The 27556-nt window shown below is 43.4% G+C and overlaps 3 protein-coding genes across 3 annotated transcripts; 2 read left to right on the top strand and 1 right to left on the bottom strand.

Annotated features, from left to right (window-relative positions):
• Positions 1-1751: 1751 nt before the first annotated feature.
• Positions 1752-9724, bottom strand: LOC146332377 (E3 ubiquitin-protein ligase RNF182). The gene is made up of 7 exons (XM_084746170.1): positions 9600-9724; positions 9284-9412; positions 9029-9182; positions 7218-7285; positions 2942-3089; positions 2606-2829; positions 1752-2519 (listed from the first exon to the last, which is right to left on the bottom strand). The coding sequence occupies exons 2-7, from the start codon at positions 9329-9331 to the stop codon at positions 2337-2339; spliced, it is 825 nt and encodes a 274-aa protein (XP_084602296.1). The 5' UTR covers positions 9332-9412; positions 9600-9724; the 3' UTR covers positions 1752-2336.
• Positions 9725-15227: 5503 nt separating this feature from the next.
• On the top strand, positions 15228-20237 carry snrpb (small nuclear ribonucleoprotein polypeptides B and B1). Its single transcript, XM_084746157.1, has 7 exons — positions 15228-15386; positions 17992-18143; positions 19075-19186; positions 19296-19448; positions 19542-19671; positions 19873-19998; positions 20088-20237. The coding sequence occupies exons 1-7, from the start codon at positions 15384-15386 to the stop codon at positions 20126-20128; spliced, it is 717 nt and encodes a 238-aa protein (XP_084602283.1). The 5' UTR covers positions 15228-15383; the 3' UTR covers positions 20129-20237.
• Positions 20238-23644: 3407 nt separating this feature from the next.
• ctsa (cathepsin A) lies at positions 23645-27169 on the top strand. Its single transcript, XM_084742304.1, has 13 exons — positions 23645-23847; positions 24076-24187; positions 24276-24326; positions 24415-24501; positions 24602-24757; positions 24877-25053; positions 25190-25281; positions 25521-25599; positions 25708-25856; positions 26085-26160; positions 26340-26429; positions 26546-26647; positions 26771-27169. The coding sequence occupies exons 1-13, from the start codon at positions 23660-23662 to the stop codon at positions 26852-26854; spliced, it is 1443 nt and encodes a 480-aa protein (XP_084598430.1). The 5' UTR covers positions 23645-23659; the 3' UTR covers positions 26855-27169.
• The last annotated feature ends 387 nt before the right edge of the window (positions 27170-27556 follow it).

Raw genomic sequence — 27556 nt, 5'->3', positions numbered from 1 at the left:
TTAAAGTAAACTGACAGAAATTGATTCACAAACGTCTCGACACCAACGTCACCAATCACAGTCCCAAAAGATTTCTCAGTAGTAATGACGTTCTAGCTAACTGGATATCTGTTTAGCTAACATTAGCGGTTGGTCTGTTTAGCTAACGTTAGCGGTTGGTCTGTTTAGCTAACGTTAGCGGTTGGTCTGTTTAGCTAACGTTAGCGGTTGGTCTGTTTAGCTAACGTTAGCGGTTGATCTGTGTAGCTAACGTTAGCGGTTGGTCTGTTTAGCTAACGTTAGCGGTTGGTCTGTTTAGCTAACGTTAGCGGTTGGTCTGTTTAGCTAACGTTAGCGGTTGGTCTGTTTAGCTAACGTTAGCGGTTGATCTGTGTAGCTAACGTTAGCGGTTGGTCTGTTTAGCTAACGTTAGCGGTTGGTCTGTTTAGCTAACGTTAGCGGTTGGTCTGTTTAGCTAACGTTAGCGGTTGGTCTGTTTAGCTAACGTTAGCGGTTGGTCTGTTTAGCTAACGTTAGCGGTTGGTCTGTTTAGCTAACGTTAGCAGTTGGTCTGTTTAGCTAACGTTAGCAGTTGGTCTGTTTAGCTAACATTAGCAGTTGGTCTGTTTAGCTAACATTAGTGGTTGTTCTGACCTGTAAACGTTTGTTTAAATGAGATGTTGAGTTGTTGGATGATGACAGTATTTTCACAACTGAAAGCAGAACTTCCACTGTTCTGTCATGTTGTTCCTTTTCTCTCACTTAAAGACAAAACAGACATTTTCACCACTGAAGTATTTTTTCGGTCGAGGTCCTGATGATGAACTGACTGTCAGATCAGCTGCTGTCACTCAAACAAGTGTTGTGATGTGTGAACACTGCGGTGCTAGGAAATTTTTCTTTATTATAAAATGTAACTTGACATTGTAATCCTGCTAAGTAATCCCCATTTTTACTAAATGTAACTGTAATCAGATTACGTCCTTTTTTCTGTTAAACTACAACAGCTAACATTAAACTTCAACAACTAATTTTAAACTGCAACTTGAGTTTGTAGAAATGGTAACAGTCGTGTTACTGTCAGTAGTAGCAGTCAAAGTCGTAGTTATCAGGCACATTTCAGTGCGTCTGTTGTTTATTCAATGTTAAATCAAGCTTTATCATCACATTGTCCACATGCTCCGCCCACCTCACAGACAGGAAGTGACACAACAGCTGCTGCAGGTCAGCTGACCATCACATCCTCCAGATGTCACTTGATCCTCCTCATCATCATCATCATCACCATTGTCGTCAAAGTTCACTAATCAAACATCAAACCGAACTTAAAGGAACAATTCAGCATTTATTAAATCATCTTGTTCTGTTTTCACAGAGACAGGCAGCAGAGGGAAACTGTTAGCCTAGCTTAGCACAGAGACAGGCAGCAGAGGGAAACTGTTAGCTTAGCTCAGTAAGAAGAGAATGTTGCAGGTTGCTTGATGAATGTGTATAAAGAGAAAGGTGGAATGAAAGTTGTGTAACAGTTTGCTGTTTTCAGACACATTCAACAAACCAAAAAAAACCTGTTGGTCATTACGTGGAGTTATTATTTAAAACAGCAGAAACAGAAACGTGTGATTCATGTGTTCACATCAGTCAGAATCTGTAATCACACATGAACAGAACAGACTCGTTAAAAAACAAACAAACATAAAACACAACAGAAGAAGAAGGAGCTCATCGACACTTTGTTTATCTGATTCTGATTTATTGATCTGATTCATGTGTGAAAAGTCCCAAATCAGCTCGACAGGACACAACATGAGCTAGGCTAATAGTTTCCCTTTGCTTCCAGTCTTTATGCTAAGCTAGGCTAACAGTCATGGAGCAAATAGAGAACAAGAAGATTTAATAAACAGTGTTTACAGATTCACATATATTCAAGTTACACGTTTAGTTTCCAACATGGTTAATTAGTGTTATCGATGTATTTAAAGTCTGTCTCTTCTCTGATTGGCTGACAGGTGTCCTGTGACATCAGCTGAATACAAAAGAAATGGTTTGTTCTCAGACCGACCGGCAGGAGGCCACAGCGAGAAAAAAAACCTTCACAGTAAAACACCAGAGAGACGAGTGATGACGTTATCATCACCTGGCCCTGGTCTCATTGGCTGGTATTGAAAGGGAGTGGGGTCGGAGTGGACAGGTGTGGCAGAGTCTGATTGGTCGGTCTACAGTGTGTGATGGCACATGCTGTCACAGTCTGTTGTTCTGTTGTTGTTACAGGAGCAAAGTTGTGTTGCTGTGTTCCTGTCATTGTCACAGCAACACGCAGCAGCGTCATGGCGGCGTCACGGCAGCGTGCAGCGGCAGCGTCACGGCAGCGTGTGCGTGCGTGCAGCGAGTACCTCCATCAGCTCGTGGCACAGACACTGACAGAAGCCGTAGAGGACGAGCAGCAGCAGCGTGGAGGGAACCAGACTGACCAGGACCACGCCCAACCACAGCTGACCAATCATCAGCAGGTAGATCCCTAGAGGCAGCGAGCTGAAGTACACCTGTCCAAACACACGAGGACACACATCTGTCAGCTGGTCTGGCTCTACATGTGCTTACTGGTTTGACTGGTGTTGAGAGTACTAACCAGGCAGAGCACCCCCAGCAGGCAGCGGGGGAAACTGCGTGATGTCCAGGCACGACACTTCTGAGCTGGCAGGTTGCAGGGCAGCGAGTCCAGGCTGGGGGGGCGGTACAGACCCACCACATTGAGCATGCTCAGTGAGTCCGACGACGGAGACTCCTCAGGGAGCTCCATGATGGTGATGACGAGACAGTCTGAGGAGCGGTGAGACGAGTCCACGCCGCCTCCTGACAGACAGACAGGTAGAGAGACAGACAGATAAAGAGGAGTTCAACTCTTTATGCTTCTGTCTAACTAGAGAAATAAAAACATTTAAAAAAACTTGTCATCTGATTTTACCGCTCAGACTGTTTGGATTCAGCACCACCTCCCCGCTGCCGCCTCCTCCTCCTCCTCCTCCTCCTCCTCCTCCTCCTCCTCCTCGCCGGGCTCGATCCTGACATGACAGAACAGCCAGGATGTGTCTGTCATCCTCCATCAACCACACCTGAAGAAGAAGAAGAATGAGAGACAAGAAGACAGTTTAGCTTCAGTCTGTTTCCAGGCCAGTTGATATCTATAATCTGTTCTGTTTCCTACCAGTGGAACAAGCCTGGAAATGTACACAGGAAGTTGTCCAGGAGGATCCTGATCAGATGTGGAACCAAGTCAGCTGGTTCCTTTCAACATGAAGAAGCCTTGGTTCTACTCTGAGCTCCTCACCTGATCTGAGTCCAGACTCCTGACAGAAGAAACTCATTTTTGGCTGCTTGTATCCGGCATCTCATTCTTTCAGTCTCTACCGCAGGTTCATGACCACACGTCAGGGTCGGAACGTAGATCAACTTCAGGTACGTCCTCATCACTGCTGACGCTGCAGTCCACCTGTCGATCTCATGCCCTGAAATGGTCGTAGGCCTTCTAGTCCACAAAACACATGTAGACCAGGGGCAGATTACACCAACTGGTCTTACACCTGGTCTTATGCTAAAACGGTCATAACAATGCATTTTAAGTCCAACTTCATTGTTCTGCCTGTTGCACCAACCAGGCCTGAGCCGTCTTCTCACTGAGACCGGGTGTGAATCTGACGCCTAGTCAGCAGCAGAACAAACAAACACAATGGCACACCTCATTTATCGACTGTACAACGAGTTCGCCTTTAGACGTGAGAGAGTGATTAGGAACAGAAGCAATCCATTGGACGTATACAGGATCTGTTTAAATTGACTGTGTTGGACCACGATGTAGCCTTGTCACCCACACTGCAGCTGTTAATTGCACTTCGTTTCAAACGGTGCTTTTCAAAATCCAGTTGGGGACATGGTCTTCCTCCACAAGTCCACCACCTGTTGGGCTACCCACAGGGTGTCACGGGCATTGAGCTGCCATCTTGCCCTGAATGCCTACCGTCCCACTGAAGCGGAGACAGCGGTGATAAAAGATTGATTCTGCCAGACCTCTGGCATCCGTGACATCATAGGCTGCATCAGATCCAGGCTCCATCTGAACATGAGTATTTGTATGTTAACCAAAGTGATACCACTCCATCAATGTTCAGATATCTTACAATGTCAACTACAACATCTTTAATTTGGCCTGGATCTAGTAATGATGAACACATCCTCCGGGACTCTGCCTTGTGCCAGGACTCGGAGGCAGGCAGAGTAAACGGGCTGCTCCTTGGTGACAGTGGCTATTTACTCAAATGCTGCTGATGACACCCGTCATCCATCACCATCCACGCCGCCACAAGGTCAGTTGTTGAGCGATGCATCAGCGTCTTCGAGTGCAGTTAAGCTCCATAATGTGTAAATCATACAACAAACTCTCCCTCGTATACAAACTATAATGACCTTATTTTTCCATCAGTCTTCTCCCACTTAAACTTTAATAACTTCCCTGCAGAATAAAGACAGCGTGTCTTTATTCTCATTGTTCAATCATGCATGAAATTGTCTGCAAATTTAAGATGTATAAATGAAAAAATGTGTAAACATGGAGATGAACACAGAATTTACAGGCTAAAGTTCAATAATACCAAATAAATAAAACTTAAACACAAAAAAGCTTAATAATGAAATAAACACAAAAACACTGGGATTAAAGTCTTAGTTCTGCAATAAATGTGTCAACATGAGTGAAGACAGCAGAGGGACACAGAAACATGCTGTCCATGATGCAGACACATTGATTAGGACAGATCACCACACAGAGATATCCTTCAATTTTTTCTTGTCAATCATCACCTCATATCAATTCTAAATATGAAAGCAGCAGAGAAATAGAAAAAAAATAGACCCCAAAAAAACCAACCTATACACTTAATGAGAAATTTGGTTCTTACAGGAGGAACTTTGGATGGTGGTTTTATCAGACTGTGTTTAACTGTAAATATTTTATGGATCATATTAGATATTCTAATTGTAAATAAACATTTTATTAATCACAGCTTGTTTTTGTAATTGTTACTATTATAATTTTATATTGCGGTTGTTGTAATCATGTTCAATTCAGAATAACAAAAGATCGCTCCTCATCTTCAAAGATGTCCCTTGGAGACGGCGGCTGGTGAAGCATCTCTGTTTCCAGGGACAGTTTCTGTTTCTCCTGCTCTGTCTGGACTTCTTTAGTTTTATGTCCTGCTGCAGATCCTCGTCTCTCCTCCGTTTCCTCCACGGTGCGTCGCTGCTCTGAGGTGGTGAAGTCTGAAATCAAATATCTAATCCATTAAATCTGCCCGATTCTAATGTGTCATTTTCTAAGATATATCTGTTTCCACTCTGGTTAGAGGCAGAGTTAATTAGCAGATTTTACTCAACTATCAGTTTATTTAACCACCTAACTAATTTAATAAATAACTAAATGGATAGTTTATGTGGAATTCTCACCTTCACACCTCACATTACTGCTCTCTTGGACAGTTATGTTGATGTGACCCACATCCATCTCATCACACCAGCCGTTCGTCGCCACTTTCCACCCCGACCACGACAGTGAACTCCGGGGAGTCTTCACCAAAAACATCAACAATCATGTCCCTGTAAACAGATGTTTTGGTGGAGGACGCCCGCTGGCCTGGTGAGTTTTTTAGAGTGAAATGTCCTTTTGCTCAGGAGGTCTTTCCATTTCTTGTGGACGCTTGTCTGAGTGGCTGCAGCCTCAGTTCAAACAGTTGTTAACTTTTCCTCTCCAGACAGACTTCTTCTTCTTCTTCTTCTTATTGGTAATAACATTTGACTGCTTGGCGCTCAGTGTGGCTCCCTGTCGGCTGTACAGCTCAATTCATTTGTGGATCTGTATGTCCACAAAGTTTGCCTTCCTCTTTCTTTGATCCTCCATAGTTAAAGTTGCTGCTAATGATGTCAGAGGGAGATTGTTAAACTGAGTAACACGCTGCGAGGCAATAACTACAGTAACGTCAGTATTCACGTGAACGTGCACTGCTCAGACTGAGCATAGTTAAGACTAGAGCTGGTGCTTGGTGCAACCGACCTAAAGTCCAATCTAAAGACTGGTCTTAGCTAAGACCGACTTAGCAGTTAGGACCAGGTGTAGTTAAGACCAGTTCATGCAACGCGCCCAAGATGTTCAAACTCCCATGACCTCCTCAGTAACCCTGCAAAGGTGAAGAACTGGTCCACTGGTCCACTGTTCCATGGTCAAGGAAGAATCAACATTGCTCCTCCTGAAGCTGGGGTTCTACAGTCTGTCAGAGCCTCCTTTCAAGCACCCTTGAGCACACTCTCCAGTCCCCCTTTTTAATTGTGGAACCACCACCCCACAGGTCCTGTCCCCGACCTCCATACTGAAGAGACATATCAGCCATAACAGCTCAACAAGATCCCGAGCCTTCAGGGTGAATCTCATCCAAGGAGCTTCTTCACTACCTCGGAGACCTTGGCTTCCCCAAGTCTTCAGACTCTGTCTCCTGGTCGGGTTTAGGAGTTCCATGGAGTGGTCCTTCCACTGCCTGACAATATCTCCAGTCCAGGTCAGCAGTTCTCCTCCCTGGATGAAGCCCGGGTCAAGCCCTGCTTTCCCTTCCTGAGCCTCTGAATGGTTTGTGAGAACTTGCTTAAACTTCCACACCGGGGCCTCCGTCAGATATTCTCGGTCCATCTTCACTAAACATTTGGGTTTACCCAGTCAGTCTGGCAGCCTCCCCCACCATCTGATCCAACCCACCACCAGGTGATGATCAGCTACCAGCTCTGCTCCTCCACTCAACTGCTGTTAGGTTCATAAACACACCCAACAGTCAGAACCTTCAATGACTCACAGTCACGTGGAGGCAACCCTCCCGTTCTCTAGGAGAACTCCAACACAGCAACACTCAGCCGAGGCTTGTACGTGTCCCCACACCTGCCCAGCACTTCTCACCCTGGAGAACTCCAGATCAGCGAGAATCCAGCACCTCTCCAGGAGTACTGCTCCACCACCCATACCAGTTCTCGCTCCTTCCCTACCAGAGACGTGATGTTCCACATCCCCAGCACCAGTCTGCCAGATGTCAGCACGCCGAGGTCCGTGTCCCTTTCCCTGCCTGCTGCTCAGCTCACACAGAACCCCATGCTTATCCCTGTGGGTCGTGGAACCACAGGAGGTAAAATGAAGAAAGAAAACAAAGTCTCACCTCCTCGTCGGGGACATGGGTCTCGTAGCGACAGAAAGGACAGCTGATGACGGAGGGTGAGGACTCTCCTGAAAACCAATCAGAAGAGAGTCACATGACACATCAGGGTTATGATGATGTCAGAGGGGTCTTACTGGTTAACTGTGGATCTGATTGGCTGAATCATACAGGAATCATCAACATTTCAGCAGAATGCTGTTTTCCTGTTGGTCTGCAAAATTCAATCGAATCCGGTTTTACTGTCACATCATATGCAGGACAATGTACAGTGAAACTCTTTCGGGTCTTCAAGTCTCTCAGAGTCTTTCAGGTCTCTAGAAGACTTTGAACTACCTTTTTCTCTAGGGTTTACAGATCAAAACTTGGTACTTTTTTTCATTCAAGTCTTGAATCAAGTCTTTATGCAGTCAAGTCTCCAGTAAGACAGCTCTCACAACAGCCACAGTCCAAGTCACCTTTGTTACCCAAGTCTGACTTGAGACTAGGTCTTAGTTCTACAACTTTGGTTGATGTCAGGGGAAACCATCACCTCATGAATTGTCTCCTCAAAGCTGATTCAGGGAAAAGCAGTCTGCAATGTTTATATCAAGTCCAAGTCAGTTCTCAAGTCTTCATCAACAACTCAATTTCAAGTCATTCAGGTTGATAAATTGGAATTTTAACAAAATGGCCCGCCACTCCTAAATCCTAGCCGCCACTCCTTCAAATGTCTTTCTTTTTTTTTTTTTTTTTTTTTGTTGACACAAACACACCGCCGCCGCGTCTCTCCACCTTCAGATCAGACTCCTGTCGGTTACTTGTGAGCACTGAGGTAAACTGCAGGTAACTATCTTGCTCAGTATGGAAATATACTCGCGCGCGCTCATTTGCATGATGCTGGCGTTGTTTGGGGGGCGCGGTCGTCAAGCACGTCAAGCACCTAGGCGACGGGGCGGAGTCAGAGGAGCGAATTCCCGAATTACAAATAAACAATAAAGCAGCGAATCACCGGCCGGAGAAGAAGCAGACATAAATTATTAGCTTGAGATAACTGGACATAGATTTTACAAGTTAAACAGACGTTCACATGTTGATGACCAGCTGACGTTACGTAACTTATCGGTAGTTTAAGTTCATTTGGCCCGGTGCCAACTGCTAACGTGAGTAAACTAATTGATAGCATTAGGCTAACGTTAATATCTACACGCCATTATGTAACAACTGACTGCATTTTTCAGATGAGTTTATTGAAATATTTCTCTAAGAAGAGAAATGGAACGCCCCCCCCGCTGCTGAAAAAAATCCTAGAGGAAACACTGTAAAGATTAAAATTTGAGACCTGAATGTTTTTCTCTCAAGTCAAGTCTTTAAGGAGTCGAACTTCTTCACTGCTCTGGTTGATGTCAGGGTTATAACATACCCCCTTTTGACCAACAAGAACCGGATGCTAGCTCGTTGCTGGCACTACTTCAGAACCACCTAAAGATTGACTTGCTTTTCCACAGACTTGAGAGCCAAGTCATTATGTCATGTCTAGTTTCCTAGCAACACTGACAAGGACTTCACACTCCAATACAGTAGGTGGCAATAATGATACAAACGGGAATAGGGGTAACAGTGGATTTTTGGGAAATGGGTCATGGAGCTACCAACATGTTTGTCTCAGGTCCTTAAGGACGTGTCCTTGTAAGACTGTCTGTAAAATCTCCAAAGGTCTCGATGTGTGGATTTTACAGATAAAATGTAAAGAGAGACATTTGACTTTTAAGTCTTGAGTCGTCCTCCATGTGGTGTCAGACTATGAGTAATCTTGACCTGACAGGTGAACTCACCCATGTCGACCATCTTCTTTAGACACTTGGCACAGACTCGGTGCAGACAGCCCAGCAGTTTGGGTTTTCTGCTCCGAGTGTCGTAGCGATTGTAGCAGATTTTACACTCGAGTTCCTCCAGAGTGTAGACCAGAGACTGAGCCCAGGTCTGCACCTGAACACACCACAAGAGAAGGTTAATAACACTGAATGCACCACAGCAGATGATTAATGACATTGAACGCACCACAACAGGTTAATAACACTGAATCTCACCTTTCCCTCCATCTCCCGACCAGGCTCCACCTCTTTCAATTGGCTCATCCTATTGGCTGTTGTTTCCAACTGGACTAGGAGGGCGGGCAGTGTGGGTGGAGCTTAACTCAACCTGATGCTGTCAGCTGACTGGAACACAAAACAGTACTACAGAGTAAAAGTACTGCAGAGTGAAAGTACTGCAGAGTGAAAGTATTACAGAGTAAAAGTAGTCTAATCAGGAAATATAAACAGGACTACAAAGTAAAAGTACTACAGAGTAAAAGTACTGTGTGTCGTCTGATTGGTTGGTTCTCCTGTATCAGCAGTTCTGTACCTGACTCCAGATCAGCTGATCAGTCTGACAGTCTGAGAGGACGTCCATCTGTCCAACAGGAAACAGATCTACAGACAGAAAGACAGACAGGTCTGTGTGATAAATACCTTTATTTTGAAGGAATTTCAAAATAAAAAGCATAAATGAACGCTTCAGCTTTTCTATCAATATTTAGATACTGATATTAAAATAATAATCAAGCACACACACACACACACACACACACACACACACACACACACACACACACACACAGTCTGCTGGTGTATTTATAGACTGCAGCAGTTGTTATGTAACCGACTGAGGGGACACTGGGGATGCTGACGTCGCTATGGCAACGTCTCTCTGTCTCTCTGGCTGAATGTCAGACATCAGCCAATCAGATGAGTCAGATGTGATCACATGGTGGTGATCAGCTGATTCACTGAATCTTTAATTAACGTCAAGCTTTAGCAACATGTCAATTTAGCTGTGACTGTCAAACCAAATTCCATTCATATTTTTACAGATTTAGTGTCAGCAGACTGAAAGAACAGACTTTTTATTACAGTTCTTTATAGAACCACTGACTCAAACTGATTATCAATATATTGATTATCAAAATACTTAATTTAATAGTTGACAACTAACTGATTATTCCTTGCAGCTCTAGTGATGTCTTCACCTGTTCTTTGCACCTGTTCAACATTTGAAACAGACTTACTTTGGATGGAGCTATGCTAGTAGTTTCCCCCACTTCCAGTCTATGTGCTAAGCTAGGCTAACAGTTTCCACCTGCTTCCAGTCTTTGTGCTAGGCTAGGCTACCAGTTTCCATCTGCTTCCAGTGTTTGTGCTAAGCTAGGCTAACAGTTTCCACCTGCTTCCAGTCTTTGTGCTAGGCTAGGCTACCAGTTTCCATCTGCTTCCTGTGTTTGTGCTAAGCTAGGCTAACAGTTTCCACCTGCTTCCAGTCTTTGTGCTACGCTAGGCTAACAGTTTCCCACTTCTTCCAATCTTTGTGCTAAGCTAGGCTAATAGTTTGCCACCTGCTTCCAGTCTTTGCAGTAAGCTAGATTCTGTGTGCTGAAGGAGAAAATGTGGGACTGTTCCTTTAACAGAGAATGCTGACATGTTGTAAAGAGCTTTGATTGGTCAGAAGACTAGAACAGTAATCAATAAAACACTCTATTTAACATGTTCTCTGTATTATACAGTCAGGCAGAGTGATCAATCAATCAATCAACCAATCAATATTATAATATTATTTTCCATTATAATTTTGTTTTTCCACAAACAGCTAAACTGATCAGTGAGTATTGTCTGTCTGAAGAACCTGTCTGTCTGTCTGAAGAACCTGTCTGTCTGTCTGAAGAACCTGTCTGAAGAACCTGTCTGTCTGAAGAACCTGTCTGAAGAACCTGTCTGTCTGTCTGTCTGTCTGTCTGAAGAATCTGTCTGTCTGAAGAACCTGTCTGTCTTTCTGTCTGAAGAACCTGTCTGTCTGTCTGTCTGAAGAACCTGTCTGTCTGAAGAACCTGTATGAAGAACCTGTCTGTCTATCTGGAGAACCTGTCTGAAGAATCTGTCTGTCTGAAGAACCTGTCTGTCTAAAGAATCTGTCTGTCTGTCTGAAGAACCTGTCTGAAGAACCTGTCTGTCTGTCTGAAGAACCTGTCTGTCTGGAGAACCTGTCTGTCTGAAGAACCTGTCTGAAGAATCTGTCTGTCTGTCTGAAGAACCTGTCTGTCTGAAGATCCTTTCAGCAGACAGGCTCTTCAGACACAGTTACAAACAAACACACACAAACACACAGTAATACAAAAGTATTCAGATTACTTTAAGTGTTTTTGGTTATCTAATGGATTACATTAGTAATTAAAAAATGCTATGTCATTTGTGTTCAGTAACTGAGTACATTTCAAAGTAATCTGATTATTCATGATAAACATGTGATTAATTGATGTATTACAGTATACTGTGACATCACTGGTCAGGCTGTGACGTCACTGTAAATGCTCACCTGCTGGTTGACAACACAGGGACGATCAAACAGCAGGAGTCTGTGGTCAACAGGTGATTCAAGTCGCTGCAGGTTCTCGCGTGCAGACGGTTGTTGCAGGTATAGTTGCAATCGTCCTGTCTGACGCAACAGCACGTGAATACTGAACATGAACAGTTTGCTGTAGTTGCTCTGTGGGTTGATCAACACCGCAGGTTTGTTTAGTTGCTGTGGTCTCTGTCAGGTTGAAGCAACATGGTGGTCGTGATCAGTGTGGCTGCTGGTTGTCCTTCATGTGACGCTGGAGGAGTCCGACAGTCTGCAGCGACAGTCTGCAGCGACAGTCTGCTTGATCTCAGGTTGCCTTTGTTTTCTCAGGTTGATGCTCTGGTCGCTGGTTGATGTTGTCTGTCAGGTTGATCAACACTGCGGCAGGTGTCGGTCGGTGTCGGTCGGTGTCATTAACGGTCGCGTTGCCTCTCAAACTCACAGCAGCGGCTCGGCTAACGGCTAACAGGCTAACAGCTAACAGGCTAACAGACGGTCTGTCTCCGGTCTGTCGGTGTGTCGATTGTTGATCTCCCGTCGCTGGTTGCTCGTTGCTGCTCTCGGTGACTCACCGTCTCTCCTCCGTCTCTCTCTCTCACTGCAGCGCGCGGCCGCAGATGGAGCCCGGGTTACCATGGCAACCGGCCCGCAGTGGGATGACGGGAAATCTCAGAGTGATGCCGAACAGCAGAGGATCGATGAGCTGATCAATGAGCTGATCAGTTTGGATCAGCTGTGAGCTGTCAAGTCACACTCACTCGCCTGTCCTGATCACGTGACTTCACACACGAAGACGATGATGACGATGATGATGATGATGAAGAAACAGTTCTTTAATATGATGACCTCATCTTCACTGATATAATTCACCATTATTCCATCAGCTGAACAGTATTTTATATTTATATTTATTCTTATATATTACAGATTCATTTTATAATCAATAAATAGTTTATTAATAATTGATTAATCGTTTCAGCTCCAGCTTTAATAATCATTTTATTGATCCTCCGTCGTCTGGATCATGATGATAAGAACTGTCTCCATAACAACAGTCTTCTACACAAATAACTATAATTAACCAATCAGAGTATTTCACAAAGTTTTGTAATTAAGTAATATAGAATAGAATAGAATAGAATAGAATAGAATAGAATAGAATAGAATATCTTTATTGTCATCGTAACATGTACAACGAAATTAAAATGCCAAACCAGTCAGTGCGTCATTCAAGGTTGTATAAAACTGTAAAGTAGCATAAAAACAATAAAACATCTAAAATAAATCAGACATAAAGAAACGTTCTGTCATCTGTTGGTTCTTGTCTGTTCTTGTTCTGGCAGCGTGTTTGATGTTCTGTTCAGTTTTTGTTGTGGAGTAGAATCTGTCCTCGTTCTGATTGGTCTGCCTGACGGCTGCAGTTCAAACAGGAAGTGACCAGGATGTGAAGTGTCCTTTATAATGTTCCTGACTGTTCTGAGACAGTGAGAACTGTGCAGTTCTTCCAGAGTGAGGAGAACCGATGATCTTCTGGGTCGTATTAATGACAAGTAATGTAACTAATTACTTTTCTAAAGTAATACTGTTACCTTTAAGGAGTCATAAGTAAAAAGTAACTTATTCCATTTGCTGAGTAACTTGAGTATAAGGATCATTAATTAATTTGAACTTAACTTGATGCTTTGAAGGAATAACAGCTTCCTGATTTCAATCGATCAATTAATCAATCAAACTTTTTTTTATAAAACATCAAGTACAGTGACGTTATAAAATATGTTGAACATAAAACAGAGCAAAAAGTTTGATTAAAAACATTCGAACCAGCAAAATATTTTTATTAATAAAACAACACACACTGTTCACCATAACACCGAATGATCAATATCAGAGCCAATAAATTATTGGTATCAGTATCAGCATATATTAGCAGATAATTGTTTATTTATTTTTTTCTCTGTGGCCTCCTGAATAATAACCCCGTTATCAAACACCAGCGTTCTGTTCCAGCTCTGCGTCATCAAACCCCAAACATGATCAATAACCTTTATCTTCACTCCACATTCTGTTCCTCCTCCCTTTCATTTCTTTTTATTTGATCATTTTATCTGATTTATCTATTTTTTTTTCTCTCTTTATTTCCTGACCTGATTTTTTTCTAAACCTTAACCCAATAATATAATGATAAGACTGTTAATTATTATTATTTTTTCTATTATTGATACTATAGTCACCTATCCATACCTCTGTAGTCCCCCCCCCCGTCTTTCTCTCTTTCTCTCTCTCTCTCCCCTTCCTTCTTTCTTTCTTCTTTTCCCCTTGCTCTCTTTAGATTCCCCTCCAACACACACACACACACACACACACACACACACACACACACACACACAAACCAACACACACACAAACCAACACACACACACACACACAAACCAACACACACAAACCAACGACCACATCCAATTCCCTGTTGTCCCACAGGAGGGTGGGGCCCCGACCATTCGGGGGGGGGGTTCTGGGCACAGGTGGATGGAAGGAGGAAGGAGGAATAGGGATGAAATAAGAAATAAGAAAGCAAAAAGTAAAATGCTGACTCAGATGGACAGACCCCCTCCTGACGCTCTGGTGACGTCACTCACTGTCAATTTAACTTTTGAAACGACTCAAACCTTTAACCTTCACCTCCTGAGCTTGAGGGGCTCGTCCATCATGGATCACATCACCGCCACAGCAGTGCTGAGCCCTCAGCCCCCCCACCCCCAACATCCACACACACACACACACACACAGACACACACAGACACACACACACACACACACACACACACACACAAATGTCTGTCATATATTAATGTACCTATTAGGTTCATGTTAGTTGTTGTTTTGTCTTTATGTTATTTGTCCCTCATTTTTCTGTTGGTCTGTTGTCGTATCATTTTTGAGTTGTTTACACACTTGCCTTGTCTTGTTGTCACTTGTTCTGTAATTGCACATAAAATAAAATAAAATAAAATAAATAAATAAATAAGATAAATAATGGCATATTAATATCCCATCTGACAGACTTTTAAAACATTTTATTTGAATGTTTGATAAAATACAAAGTATATTTATGAAGGTTGAACTTTGATGAACATGACTGTAAAAAAACAACAACTGTTGTTTGTTTTTGTTGCCATGGTGACATCAGTTAGATTTGAATATTAAATCAGCTGATCCTCTCTGACCCTCAGCTGGGCACAAACTGCAGCTTCTATCAACTTCTTTAAAAAATACAAACATGTAAAATTATCAGTGATGTGATCAGTGTCAGCTGTGTGAAGCAGGTGAAAAAAAACATCCCGTTATTATTATTATTATTATTATTATTATTATTATTATTATTATTATTACCATTATTATTGTAGCCTGGTTATATGATCTCATGTCAGTTCTGTTCTATTTGTTTGTATGTTATTGTATCTGCTTGTTTGCTAATATTTATATTACATATGTATTTATCTGTTTATCTATTTATTAGCCTTTAATTATATAATCATGTGTTTAAATTCGTCTCCATAATATTTGAAACCTTAAGTAAAACGTCAGTTGGGAACTCTTTGCTTTTGTTTCTAGTCGGAACTTTTCCTCTGCGGCTCGCTTCCTCTTTGACGTCACATCCTGTGCACTCTGATAAGAGGACCCGGCGGCTCTCCGCGGGGCAATATTTTTTGGTTTAAAGGTGAATCCGGATCAATCGGATCGATCTGAACCGCAAACATGGTGAGTTTAAACCGGAGTAACTGTCCGACACATGAAGCGTTGATATCACGTTATATTAACGGTTTTTAACGGGTTTGTTAGATAATGGCGGGAGAATGAATGACGTGTAGTGAACGTCGGTCTTTAACCCGTCTGTGCTGCAGGTCACACTGTTAATAATCAATAACTCGGGCAATAATCAGTTCATCGGACGTGCTGCGGTCTGTTACCGTGTTTCTTTGAGAACCGACGGTGTTTTCACGGTAATTAATTCGCACAGACCGACAGACGGCCCGCTGTTAGCCGTTAGCCGTTAGCTCTTAGATGTTGTGATCAGTTTGGTGTCATGAATGAAAAAAGTCTCCGGTTACTTTAAAATCATCAAACTGTTGCAGTGAACACGTGAACAGGAGTAACGTGTTCACACCAGGCAGTTTAACGGTAATGGTACCGGTTCACATGGAAACACAGAGCTGATGATGCTAACAGCTAACAGAGGCCGCTAGCAAACAAACCGTTTGAACACACAGTTGTTTGGATTGTTGTCTAAAACGACTGATTTCACAGCTAGTTGTGATTTTTAGACTATTTTTGTAAAGAAATTGTGGTAGAAAGTGGAAATTGCAGAAGAAAGATGCGTTTTTTTAAATTAATGAGTCAATTTATTTTGTGTAATGCATTAAAATGAAAGGCAGCTAGAACAGAACCACACTCTGTTCTAAGTGTTCCAAGTAACGTTACCAATAAAGCTCAGGATTACAAGAACAAGTGCTGTTTCTACTGAGTCTGGAACAACAGAACAAAATGATCAAATCAAAGTTCACAGACGTTAAGAAACATTAAAGAGAAAATTAAAAAGTATAAATGCAAACAAAATACTGAATAATAAAACAGTTCATGGAGACAAACATGTATGATGTTTGTGTGGAGGACTGCTGTGATTGGTGGAACTCACAGGAACCTACAGTGATTGGTCAGATTTGCTAAAAGAGAGAGGACTTGCAGTTTGTCGTCTCTCCAGTTTCTGTGCAGAAGAAGGATGAAAGACGAGAAGGAGTGAGAAATTGATAGTGTGTGAAACGAACTGAAATATTACCTCTTAAACATCATATATGTGTTACATAAACGGATAAACGCCGTTCTTACAATGAATAAACAAACATGTTTGATATTCTCTGGAGTTGATGCATACAGAAAAAAAACACTTTAGGATCATAAATACAAACATATATCTTACAGGTTAGAGAGAAAACAAATTTATTCTGTAATCAATAAACAATACAAGGGCTGCTCGGTATGACAAAATTTTCATATCACATTTTTTTTAAACTCATATCAGTTTCACAGTATTTGACAGTATTTTTTTTGTCATGCAGCGGATTTTTACATCAGCAAAGTCGGACAGATGAATGTAGACTGACAGAATAAACTGATATATATATTCAGTCGACTGGAGAAACATGAGTGTCGGTCTGCAGCTAACGTTAGCCACGCTGTGTGTTGGGCTGCAGCTAACGTTAGCCACGCTGTGTGTTGGGCTGCAGCTAACGTTAGCCACACTGTGTGTCTGGCTGCAGCTAACGTTAGCCACACTGTGTGTTGGGCTGCAGCTAACGTTAGCCACACTGTGTGTCTGGCTGCAGCTAACGTTAGCCACGCTGTGTGTCGGGCTGCAGCTAACGTTAGCCACACTGCGTGTCGCGCTGCAGCTAACGTTAGCCACACTGTGCGTCTGGCTCACTCTTACATCATCATGGCGTTACATGATCTCTGCAAAGGGTGAACCACAGTTCAAGTTGATTGTGATTTATAAAGGAAAACTGGCTCAGGATATGCATCGTTTGATAAGTCTGAATATTTTTCATCTTTTTGAATCCTACACACAGTTTTATAAATGAGGCCCCTGATTCTGAGCTATGAGAACATGATGCAGACATGAAGAGAGAACGTCAGGGACGGAACACAAAAAACAAATCATTTCTCGTTTTCAAAATAAAGTTGCAGCTGTTAAGTAACAACTAAGATGATGATAACAATAATCACATCTGATTGTCAGTGTTGAGTTGGTGCTTCAAATTATTAAATGTTCACTTATTATTTTGTGTTTTATGATGAGCAAACTTAATGTAATGTTATGTTTATTGATTGATTGCTGTCAGCCGTGTGTGATATCTGTTGTGGGCGTGTTTAATAAAAGCCTGGAAACCACAGCTGGATTCAGGTGACCTGAGAAAACGGCAGAAACTCTCTGTATTTCTTTCATCCCTGTTTTCGGTGCTTTCTCTTTCTGCTGTACGTCTCTACTCTGTCAACAGTCAACAGCTTTGTTTGGAAGTCTGAGATCAAACTAAGAACATTTTTAGAGTCATAACTGTTCTTTGCTTCTGTTGTCATGGTGATGTCAGTGAAAATCTGATTCTCATCAGCAGATGATTCAGTGATCAGCTCATCTGTCTGTCGAGAACATGACTGAAAACATTTTAACATCGGAACGAAAAACGTTTTGACAGTTTGAACATTAATCACCTGTTTTTAATTTGGCCTGTTCAGTGCTGACATGTGCAACCAGCAGCAGCAACCGTGGTAGTGATGTCATAATGCTGTCTTGTCTCCGATTGGTCCTCAGACGGTGGGGAAGAGTAGTAAGATGCTGCAGCACATTGACTTCAGGATGAGGTGCATCCTGCAGGATGGACGGATCTTCATCGGGACCTTCAAGGCCTTCGACAAACACATGAACCTGATCCTGTGCGACTGCGACGAGTTCAGGAAGATCAAGTAGGTCCAACAGGACAGACTCTGTCCACTGACCCCGTCCTCAGTCTGGTCCAACAGGACTGACTCTGTCCACTGACCCCGTACTCAGTCTGGTCCAACAGGACAGACTCTGTCCACTGACCCCCGTCCTCAGTCTGGTCCAACAGGACAGACTCTGTCCACTGACCCCGTCCTCAGTCTGGTCCAACAGGACTGTGGTCCTCAATGTGATTAGTGTGATGTGTTTCTGTCCAACTGTCCTGCTGTGTTTGCGGCCTGTGACTTGATTAAGGCTGCAACTAATTAATGATAATTAAATTTTTGATGTCAAGTATTCTCTCAATGAATGAATGAATTTCCATGATCCTGCTTCTTACAGCTGCTCAAAAAACAACAACAAATTAGTCATTTGACCTAAAATATGAATTCTAAAGTGATTTTATTTTGTTGAGCATTTGCAGCTAACAGTTATTTTCATTGCTGATGAAGCCGTCTGTTATTATCTGATTAATCAATCAACCCTGTCATGATCTGCTCAGTTAATTCAGAAATCTGTTGATCGTTTTCTGCACTAATTGATTAGTTGCTTGGTCCATGAAATGTTAGAAAAGAGTCCAAGATGACGTCCTCAAATGTCTTGTTTTGTCCACAACTCAGATATTCAGTTTACTGTTGGAGGAAAGAAACCAGGAAACATTCATGTGTTTTTACTTTTTTAATTAAAGATGATTGAAACAGATTCATCATCAGTGATGAAGGTTTTCGTTAGTCACAGTCCTACAGTTCGTTGTGATCGTCCTCAGAACAGGAAATTTCCATCTGTGGTCATGTTTGTCAGTCCTCATCCCTTATGAGCAGTAGCCAATCAGAGCAGAGCAAGGCTCTAGCAACAGGCCTGGGAGCAGTAAGGCATGCTGGGTAAATGCGTTGTGTGTTGTTTGTTGTCCCTTAGGCCGAAGAACTCAAAGCAGCCGGAGCGAGAGGAGAAGAGAGTTCTGGGTCTGGTTCTCTTGAGGGGGGAGAACCTGGTGTCAATGACGGTGGAGGGCCCGCCTCCTAAAGATGTAAGTGAACCCTGCAGCCAATAGGAGACGGTCCTGTGGTGATGTCAGATTTTACTCAAACTTAATTGCATTCAGACGGTGATCAGACCTCTTGCCCCTCCCCCCTCAGACAGGTATCGCTCGTGTCCCGTTGGCAGGCGTTGCCGGAGGGCCAGGTGTCGGCCGGGCAGCAGGTCGTGGCGTCCCTGCAGGAGCTCCGATGCCTCAGGCTCCAGCTGGACTCGCTGGGCCTGTCAGAGGAGTGGGTGGGCCTTCACAGCAGGTAACCATGGCAACAGTATCAGCTGCTCTGCATCTTGGGGGGGCGTGTGTGTATTTGTTCATTCAGGTGATGACTGGTTCTGTGTGTCTCCAGGTGATGACGCCGCAGGGCAGAGGGACGGTCGCCGCGGCAGCAGCAGGAGCTAGCATTGCTGGAGCGCCAACACAGTATCCACCCGGACGAGGAGCACCACCCCCGATGGGCCGAGGAGCCCCGCCTCCAGGTGACATGCTTCAACAACACCTCTTACCTGTCCTCACCTAGCAACGGCCTTAGTGCTGCTTTACCATCTTTAACTGCATAGCAACCACATAGCAGGGCGTTAGCAACCAAGACAAGTTTAGGCTAATGAGCTAAGCTAATTCATAACTCACTCTTCCTGTGAGCTGATTGGTCGGGTTTCCCCTTGTTCTGCCCCCTGCAGGTATGATGGGCCCGCCACCTGGCATGCGGCCCCCGATGGGCCCTCCAATGGGGATGCCTCCTGGTCGAGGAGCTCCAATGGGGATGCCCCCCCCAGGCATGAGGCCACCGCCCCCTGGCATGAGAGGTGAGTTGTTACCATGGTGATCACAGTGCAGTGTAATTAATCATGTGACTCTCTGTAAACTGACCATGTGGCCTCTGTGCTCTGCTTAGGGCCGCCTCCTCCTGGGATGAGACCACCCCCCCGGCCCTGAAGAAGCCCCCCCCCCCCCCCTTAGACTCACCTGTTGTATAGATTTTTTTTTTTTAAATGAATCTGTTTTTTGTTTTTTAAATAAAGTTTTCTCAGATGGTTTGATTTGAGTGTGGTGTGTTTCCAGAGTAAGTTACCTTACGAAGGCTCTGGTTTAAGAGGAGGAAGCTACAGATCAATAATGAGCTGATCAATTCTGTGGAAATATATTGATCCTCCTCAGAGACAGCAGGTGAGAAGACAGAAGCTTCAGTCCCACAAACAACTTAAAGGAACTCGAAGGTTCCTCCAGCCTGTTGTCTGTCTGTTGCCTGTTGTTCCATGGCAATCTGAAGAACCCATCAGCTGACATGAAACCATGACGACTGTTGTGACTCGACGACAAAGTCCTCGACTGCGTCCATCTGTTGTCTGCGACTCCAAGCTGATGAACAAAATTCAAACTGGTTTGCAGATCTTAAAAAAATCTGAAATGAAAAGTTGCAGCTACTTGATGAGTCACAGTACAACGGTGCTGACGGCGTATTGATACACAGATCTGTTCTCAGGTCAGTGTGACGGACCAACAGGGCGGCAACAGGATGACAGGGGGGTGTGTGTGTGTGTGTCTGTGTGTTTGTGTGTCTGTGTGTGTGTCTGTCTGTGTGTGTGTGTGTGTCTGTGTCTGTGTGTGTGTGTGTCTGTCTGTGTGGTTGTGTGTGTGTTTGTGTGTCTGTGTGTGTGTCTGTCTGTGTGTGTCTGTCTGTGTGTGTGTGTGTGTCTGTGTCTGTGTGTGTGTGTGTGTGTCTGTCTGTGTCTGTGTGTGTGTCTGTGTCTGTGTGTGTGTGTGTGTGTGTGTGTGTGTGTGTGCGTGTGTGTGCGTCTGTGTGTGTCTGTGTGTGTGTGTGTGTGTGTGTGTGTTTGTCTGTGTGTGTGTGTGTGTGTGTGTGTGTGTGTGTGCGTGTGTGTGCGTCTGTGTGTGTCTGTGTGTGTGTGTGTTTGTCTGTGTGTCTGTGTGTGTGTGTGTGTGTGTGTGTGTGTGTGTGTGTGTGTGTGTGTGTGTCTGTGTGTGTGTGTGTGTGTGTGTCTGTGTGCGTGTGTGTGTTTGTCTGTGTGTCTGTGTGTGTGTGTGTGTGTCTGTGTCTGTGTGTGTGTGTGTGTCTGTGTGTGTGTGTCTGTGTGTGTGTGTCTGTGTGTGTGTGTGTGTGTGTGTGTCTGTGTGTGTGTGTGTGTGTGTGTGTGTGTGTGTGTGTCTGTGTGTGTGTGTGTGTGTGTGTGTGTGTGTGTGTGTGTGGTTGCAGTAGAAACACCGAGTTCCTCTGAAGGTTTGATGGAAACGAGGCTTCGTGATGATAATTAAATGTTTACAGTGAAATTCTTTTAGTTTGAAAGCAAACTGAAATTTTAGGACGTCATCTTGGACTTTGGGAAATATTGATCAACATTTTCTGAACCAAACAACTGATCAGTCAGTGGAGAAAATGATTGATTAATTGATATTGAAAATAATCATTCCAGGAAAGACCGGGGGAAAAAAGGTGATTATGACAGAATTAATTAATCGAGAAGTGAATTGACGGATTAATCAATGACAATGATTTAGTTTCCTGACAGCTTTAGTTACTTTAATAATTCAGGTTTTTGTACAAATAATGTCTGAGTTTATTAAACGTGTTTCTTACCAACAGTTTTTACGAGTACAGCTGAAACTATTAATCATTTTACAGAAAATATAAATTGTCATGTTTCATACTTTTCCTTTGAATGAATGTGATCATATCTGTAATAATGTTGATATTTGGACAAAACAAACATTGTGAAAGCGTCACTTATTATTACTATTGTCACAAATCAATCAACTAATGGAGGAATTAAGAAGAATATGAATCCATAATGAAAATAATTATTCATTAATAAATGAAAGTAAACACAAACATCCAGTTTTTACAATCGGATACAATAATGTACACAATAATATAATAACACAATAATGATGTTTGTTTGTTTTAGTTTGAGCTGAAATATTTTCAAGATTTGATTTTTGAATCATCCCAAAGTAATTGTTTGTTTTTTGTAATCCAATAGATTACAATTACAAAATGTACCATATAATTTGTTTTCAGTAACTGATTACATTTCAAAGTAATCTGACCTAATGATGATTACATCAACCTTCACTGTAATATAAAGAACAAACGTGAGGAACTCAGAAAATAAAAAGAACAGGAAGTAAAACACAGAACTTGAATAGAACAATGAAAAAAAGGAGAAAGATAAAATATAGAATGTTTGATATTTTAATTAAATTCACTGTACTGGGGAGAAATATATATGTATAAAATAACACCAACAGAATATATGTATGGTCCTCAGAATTTAAAGGAAGTCAGCTGACTGTGTGGGCGGGGTCATGTGACTGTCCGCTGTCATGTGACCTGCTGTGATTCTTTATTGTTGGCAGCTGCAGTCGCAGCAACTTTACCCGCTGAGCGACAGACAGGAGAACACAGACAGACAGACAGACAGACGAGGTGAGTTTATTTCTGACTAAACTCCATTTGATTTTCACCTGTTTTTATCCGTTAAACTCTGTTGTTGTTTCTGTCTGTTAGCTGTTAGCCTGTTAGCTGTTAGCCTGTTAGCTGTTAGCCTGTTAGCTTGTTCCTGGTTGTAAACTGAACACAAACTGACCTCCGTGTTTGATAAACTGTCTGTTATTAAACTGCTCCAGTCTGTGAACAGGCACTGTGACCTGCTGCTGCCCGCAGTCTGTCTGTTGAATTTCATTGAGTCACAACTGAATTTAATCTTTACTTCCTGTCTGTGTGAAAGTGGTTCGTTATATAAAAACATGGACAACAAATCCTGAGTGAGAATCTTTATGTGATAAATTCGGCTGACACAAAAAATCAACCACACTCATTACTTCCTTATAAAATCATGTGTTTTAGTTTCGTTCCCTTCAGCTCTGCAGCGCCCTCTGCTGTTTTTGCTCGTACTCTGCTCGCTTTTCCTGTTTGCCAAACTGAATTTGAAAAAAAAAAAACAAATAAACAACAACAACAACAAAAAAATCAAGTTAAATGATTATTACTTCCCTGGATTAAATAATCACTGAACAGACACGTATAATTGAATAACTTGTGTTGTTGTGTAACTTCGTCAAACATCAGACTTTGTTGAACTGTGTCTCCTGGTCCTGTAGCGCCCCCTGCTGTGTGTTTTCAGTACTACAGTACTACTACTGTTGCTGTCAGTACTACATTTAAATATTTCTTTTTCTCACTGTGTGAACAAGTGAAGACTGAGACATTTGGAAGCGCTGACTTGATGTGATAAATTCTGCTCATATAAAAATATCTACATCCTAATTACACTTGTATTTTACTAAATGTAGTGTGGAAGCTGTGGATGTGCTCAGTCTGGGCACAAGTTCTGTGTTTGTCACAAAGTTCAGCCCGGTTTGAGCTCGATCACATGGAATTTTAAGGGGTTACTTGGTGTGAATCCAGTGATGTCACTTCCTGTTGTGTAGCAGACACAGGTGTGTGTGATGTCACTTCCTGTTGTGTTTCAGATGCAGGTGTTGGTGTTGTGTTGCATCTTGCTCTCTCTGCTGGGGGGTGAAGCGGCTCCGGCTGCAGACGAGGTCACCTACCTGCCCGGTCTGCAGAAACAGCCAAGCTTCAGACATTATTCTGGATACCTGAGTGTGGATGATGGAAAACACCTGCACTACTGGTCAGTACCTGCTTCATACACCTGTGTCAGTACAGTTGTCTCCACACCTGAATTTTAAAGTATCAGATTTGTAACAAATTCAGGTGAGTGACCCATCGTTACATCACCTGACCTGAGTCTTCTTACATATGTCACCTGTATGTCCACCTGAGCTTTGGATCTACAAGAGTACAGCTTTATGTCACCTGTGGTTACGTCACCTGAGTGCCTGACCTGTCATTGTTTCAGGTTCGTGGAGTCTCAGCTGAACCCATCGTCTGACCCAGTGGTGTTGTGGTTGAACGGCGGTCCCGGCTGCAGCTCTCTGGATGGACTGCTGACTGAACATGGACCCTTCCTGGTAGGCAAACTCCGCCCATCTGACCATGTCCACCTGCATCAGTGTGACGTCACAGCCACACCTGCTGACCTCTCACCTGTCCTTTCAGATCCAGGATGATGGCGTAACGCTGCAGTACAACCCCTACTCCTGGAACAAGGTGAGTGAATGCATGCAGTCATATGACCTGGGTGGCTTGGTCACATGTGTAGTTCCTGACAGCTCATTGGTTGACTGTTTGTGGGCAGATCGCCAACATGTTGTACCTGGAGTCTCCAGCAGGAGTTGGCTTCTCGTACTCTGACGATCAGAAATACGTCACCAACGACACAGAGGTCAGTGACATGCCTGAACTTAACTCCTGATTGGCTCCCAGGTGTTCAGTGTCTCCTGATTGGCTCCCAGGTGTTCAGGTGTGTTTGTTTGTGTCCTCAGGTGTCCATGAACAACTACTTGGCTCTGAAGGAGTTCTTCCGTCTCTTCCCAGAATTCAGCAGCAACCAGCTGTTCCTGACAGGAGAGAGTTACGGAGGAATCTATATCCCGACGCTCGCCGAGAGGGTGATGGAAGACGCCAGTCTTAACCTGCAGGTACTACTGTGGTACTACTGCAAGTACACACTGATACTGTAGTACTGTGGTAATCGGGGTAAAGACGGAAGTGTTAGCTTGTGAGATGCTAACATTAGCGACCTGTGTGTCACTCGCAGGGCGTTGCTGTGGGAAATGGGATGTCGAGTTACGAGCTGAACGATAACTCTTTGGTGTTCTTTGCGTACTACCACGGCCTTTTGGGAACTCGACTGTGGAACGACCTGCAGACCTTCTGCTGCAGAGATGGAACCTGCAACTTCTACAACAACCAGAACCCAAACTGCTCCCACAGCGTGAGTCTGAACTGGTTTCTATCTCAACCTGGTCTGAACCAGATTCAGTCTAACCTGTTCTGAATTGTTTTTTGTCCAGTGTGAAGTGGTTTAATCTGGTTTGAGGACTGAATCTGTTTTGGTTTTTCTGGTGCAGCTGTCTGAGGTCCAGGAGCTGGTCTATGCTTCAGGACTGAACATGTACAACCTGTACGCACCCTGTTCAGGTGGAGTCCGCCAGAGAGTCAGGTAATCACACTTGATCAATCAGTGGATAAAACAATCAATACACTGATAAATGATTGTTACAGAAATTACTTGAAACATTTCCATGTTTCACCTGATAAGATTGTGAGAAGATTTATTGAGAAAATAACTGACATATTAATCCATCTTTGACTGTTGCCATGGATACTGTCAAACCTGACTCATGAAGATTTTAATAAAGTTCGTCTATCTGTTTATCTATATTATTTATTGGTTATCAGTATTGATCAAGGGAAGCTGGTGATCAGAGATCTTGGGAACTTGTTCATCAACCATCAGTGGACTCAGCTGTGGAACCAGGTGAGTCACCTGACGTCTTTAAAGTTGACTCACCTGACAGACGGATGGAAACAGCTTCTCGTGTGTGTGTGTGTGTGTGTGTGTGTGTGTGTGTGTGTGTGTTTTTAGAAGTTACGAAGTCTGGTGTCTCTGCACCTGTCTGTCCGTCTGGACCCCCCCTGCACAAACTCCACCCCTTCCACCCTCTACCTGAACAACGCGTACGTCAAAGCTGCCCTGCACATCAACCCTAAGGCCCTGGACTGGGTCATCTGCAGGTAACACACCTGTGCTCTGCTTACCTGTCCACCTATCAGCAGGGAACATGACACACACAAACATACCTGTGACCACACACCTGATTAGCCACTCGGGTAATTCCAGGACGCTGTGATGTTTTAGTTTTTGATCCATTTGTCATTCTGGAGCTGCTGTGTTCCTTTTTGTTCAGATTCTTCAAAGTTATGAATAAAGCCTGTCTGTCTCACCTGTGAATTGTCTTGCAGCTCTGAGGTGAACCTGAACTATGGTCGTCTCTACCTGGATGTCAGGAAACAGTACTTGAAGCTGCTCTCTGCGCTGGTCAGTGAACACATCTCCTCTCACTCGTACACCAAACTCCATTCAGAATTTTAACATTTTTGTCTCATTTAAGTACATGTCTGATCGCTGATTGGCTGTTGTGTGGAGGTAGGTGGGGCTTGTTGTTCATCAAGGTGTGTTGGGTGTGGCTTTGTTAATATGTTATGTTGTCTTTGCAGAAGTACCGGGTCCTGGTCTATAACGGGGACGTGGACATGGCCTGCAACTTCATGGGGGATGAGTGGTTTGTCGAGTCTCTTCACCAGCAGGCAAATTCACGTTGGACTTATCAATTGATAATCAATATGTAGATCCAGCTGTTAGTTGGAGCACTGATCAGGTGTCAGGTGGTCTCCAGGTGTTCTGACCTCAGTGTGTCTCTCAGGTGGAGGTCCAGAGGCGTCCATGGCTCTATGAAGATGAGGACGGCCGGCAGGTCGGTGGCTTTGTCAAAGAATTTGACAACATTGCCTTCCTCACTGTCAAGGTAAACACCTTCCTTATCAGCTGACCTCCAGTCACCCTGTGATGTCATCCTTGGGGGGTGGGGCTCTGCTGTGGTGGCGGTTTTATCTCCGTCCTCTGACCTTTAACCTGTGTCCCCCTGCAGGGTTCTGGTCACATGGTTCCAACAGACAAACCAGTTGCTGCCTTTGCCATGTTCTCCAGATTCATCAACAAACAACCCTATTGACCCCTGTGGGGTCACCTGACCCCTGCCTGGTCACCTGACCTCTGAGTCACCCCCAGGCTGCTTTCATTTGATTTGAGTTTTTGTTTTCTCACTGCCAGCCAATCGGCACGGCTTTGCTCTGTGTTGCCTGGCAACCACTTTATTGTTGCAGGAAATGAAACGTTTTGACCTCAAGCCGATCACTCTACTGGTCACCATGACAACCACAGGTTGTCATGGAGACGAGTTCTGCCACTGTCAATGTTTGATGTTTAAATGTGAAATTTGTCTTTGCTGATTTCAAAGAGAACCAGAAAATAAAGTTTTAATCTTGAACTCCGAGTTATCGATTGTTTTTAATTATTTATTTGAATTATTTTCTCAAGACATCGTCAGGTTTCAAAAGAACAATGTAAGTTGATGTTCAGCTGGTAGACGAACGAATCAGGAAGCTGCAGTCTGTTTTTCTGATAATGGGATGTAAGTTTATAATCTGTTGTTGGTTTATTAGCTGCAGTTTGATCTGAACTCATCACAGAAGAAGTTGTTGTAGACGTGATGTCATCACTTTGATGAAAGGTTGAAATCATGACGATCAAAGTTGAAGTCGATGTCTGACCTGTTGTAGCCAATCACAGCTCTCAGCTGGAAGATGTTATAAACATCAGTTGTGGAGCTCAGTTTTCTGCAGCGCCACCAGAAGGTGTGGAGAGGAAAGTCAGC

This window comes from Lutjanus erythropterus, chromosome 2 (assembly GCF_056507025.1).
Source record: "Lutjanus erythropterus isolate fLutEry1 chromosome 2, fLutEry1.hap2, whole genome shotgun sequence".
Lineage (NCBI taxonomy): Eukaryota > Metazoa > Chordata > Actinopteri > Lutjaniformes > Lutjanidae > Lutjanus > Lutjanus erythropterus.
This window is presented reverse-complemented; position numbering and strand designations above follow the sequence as displayed.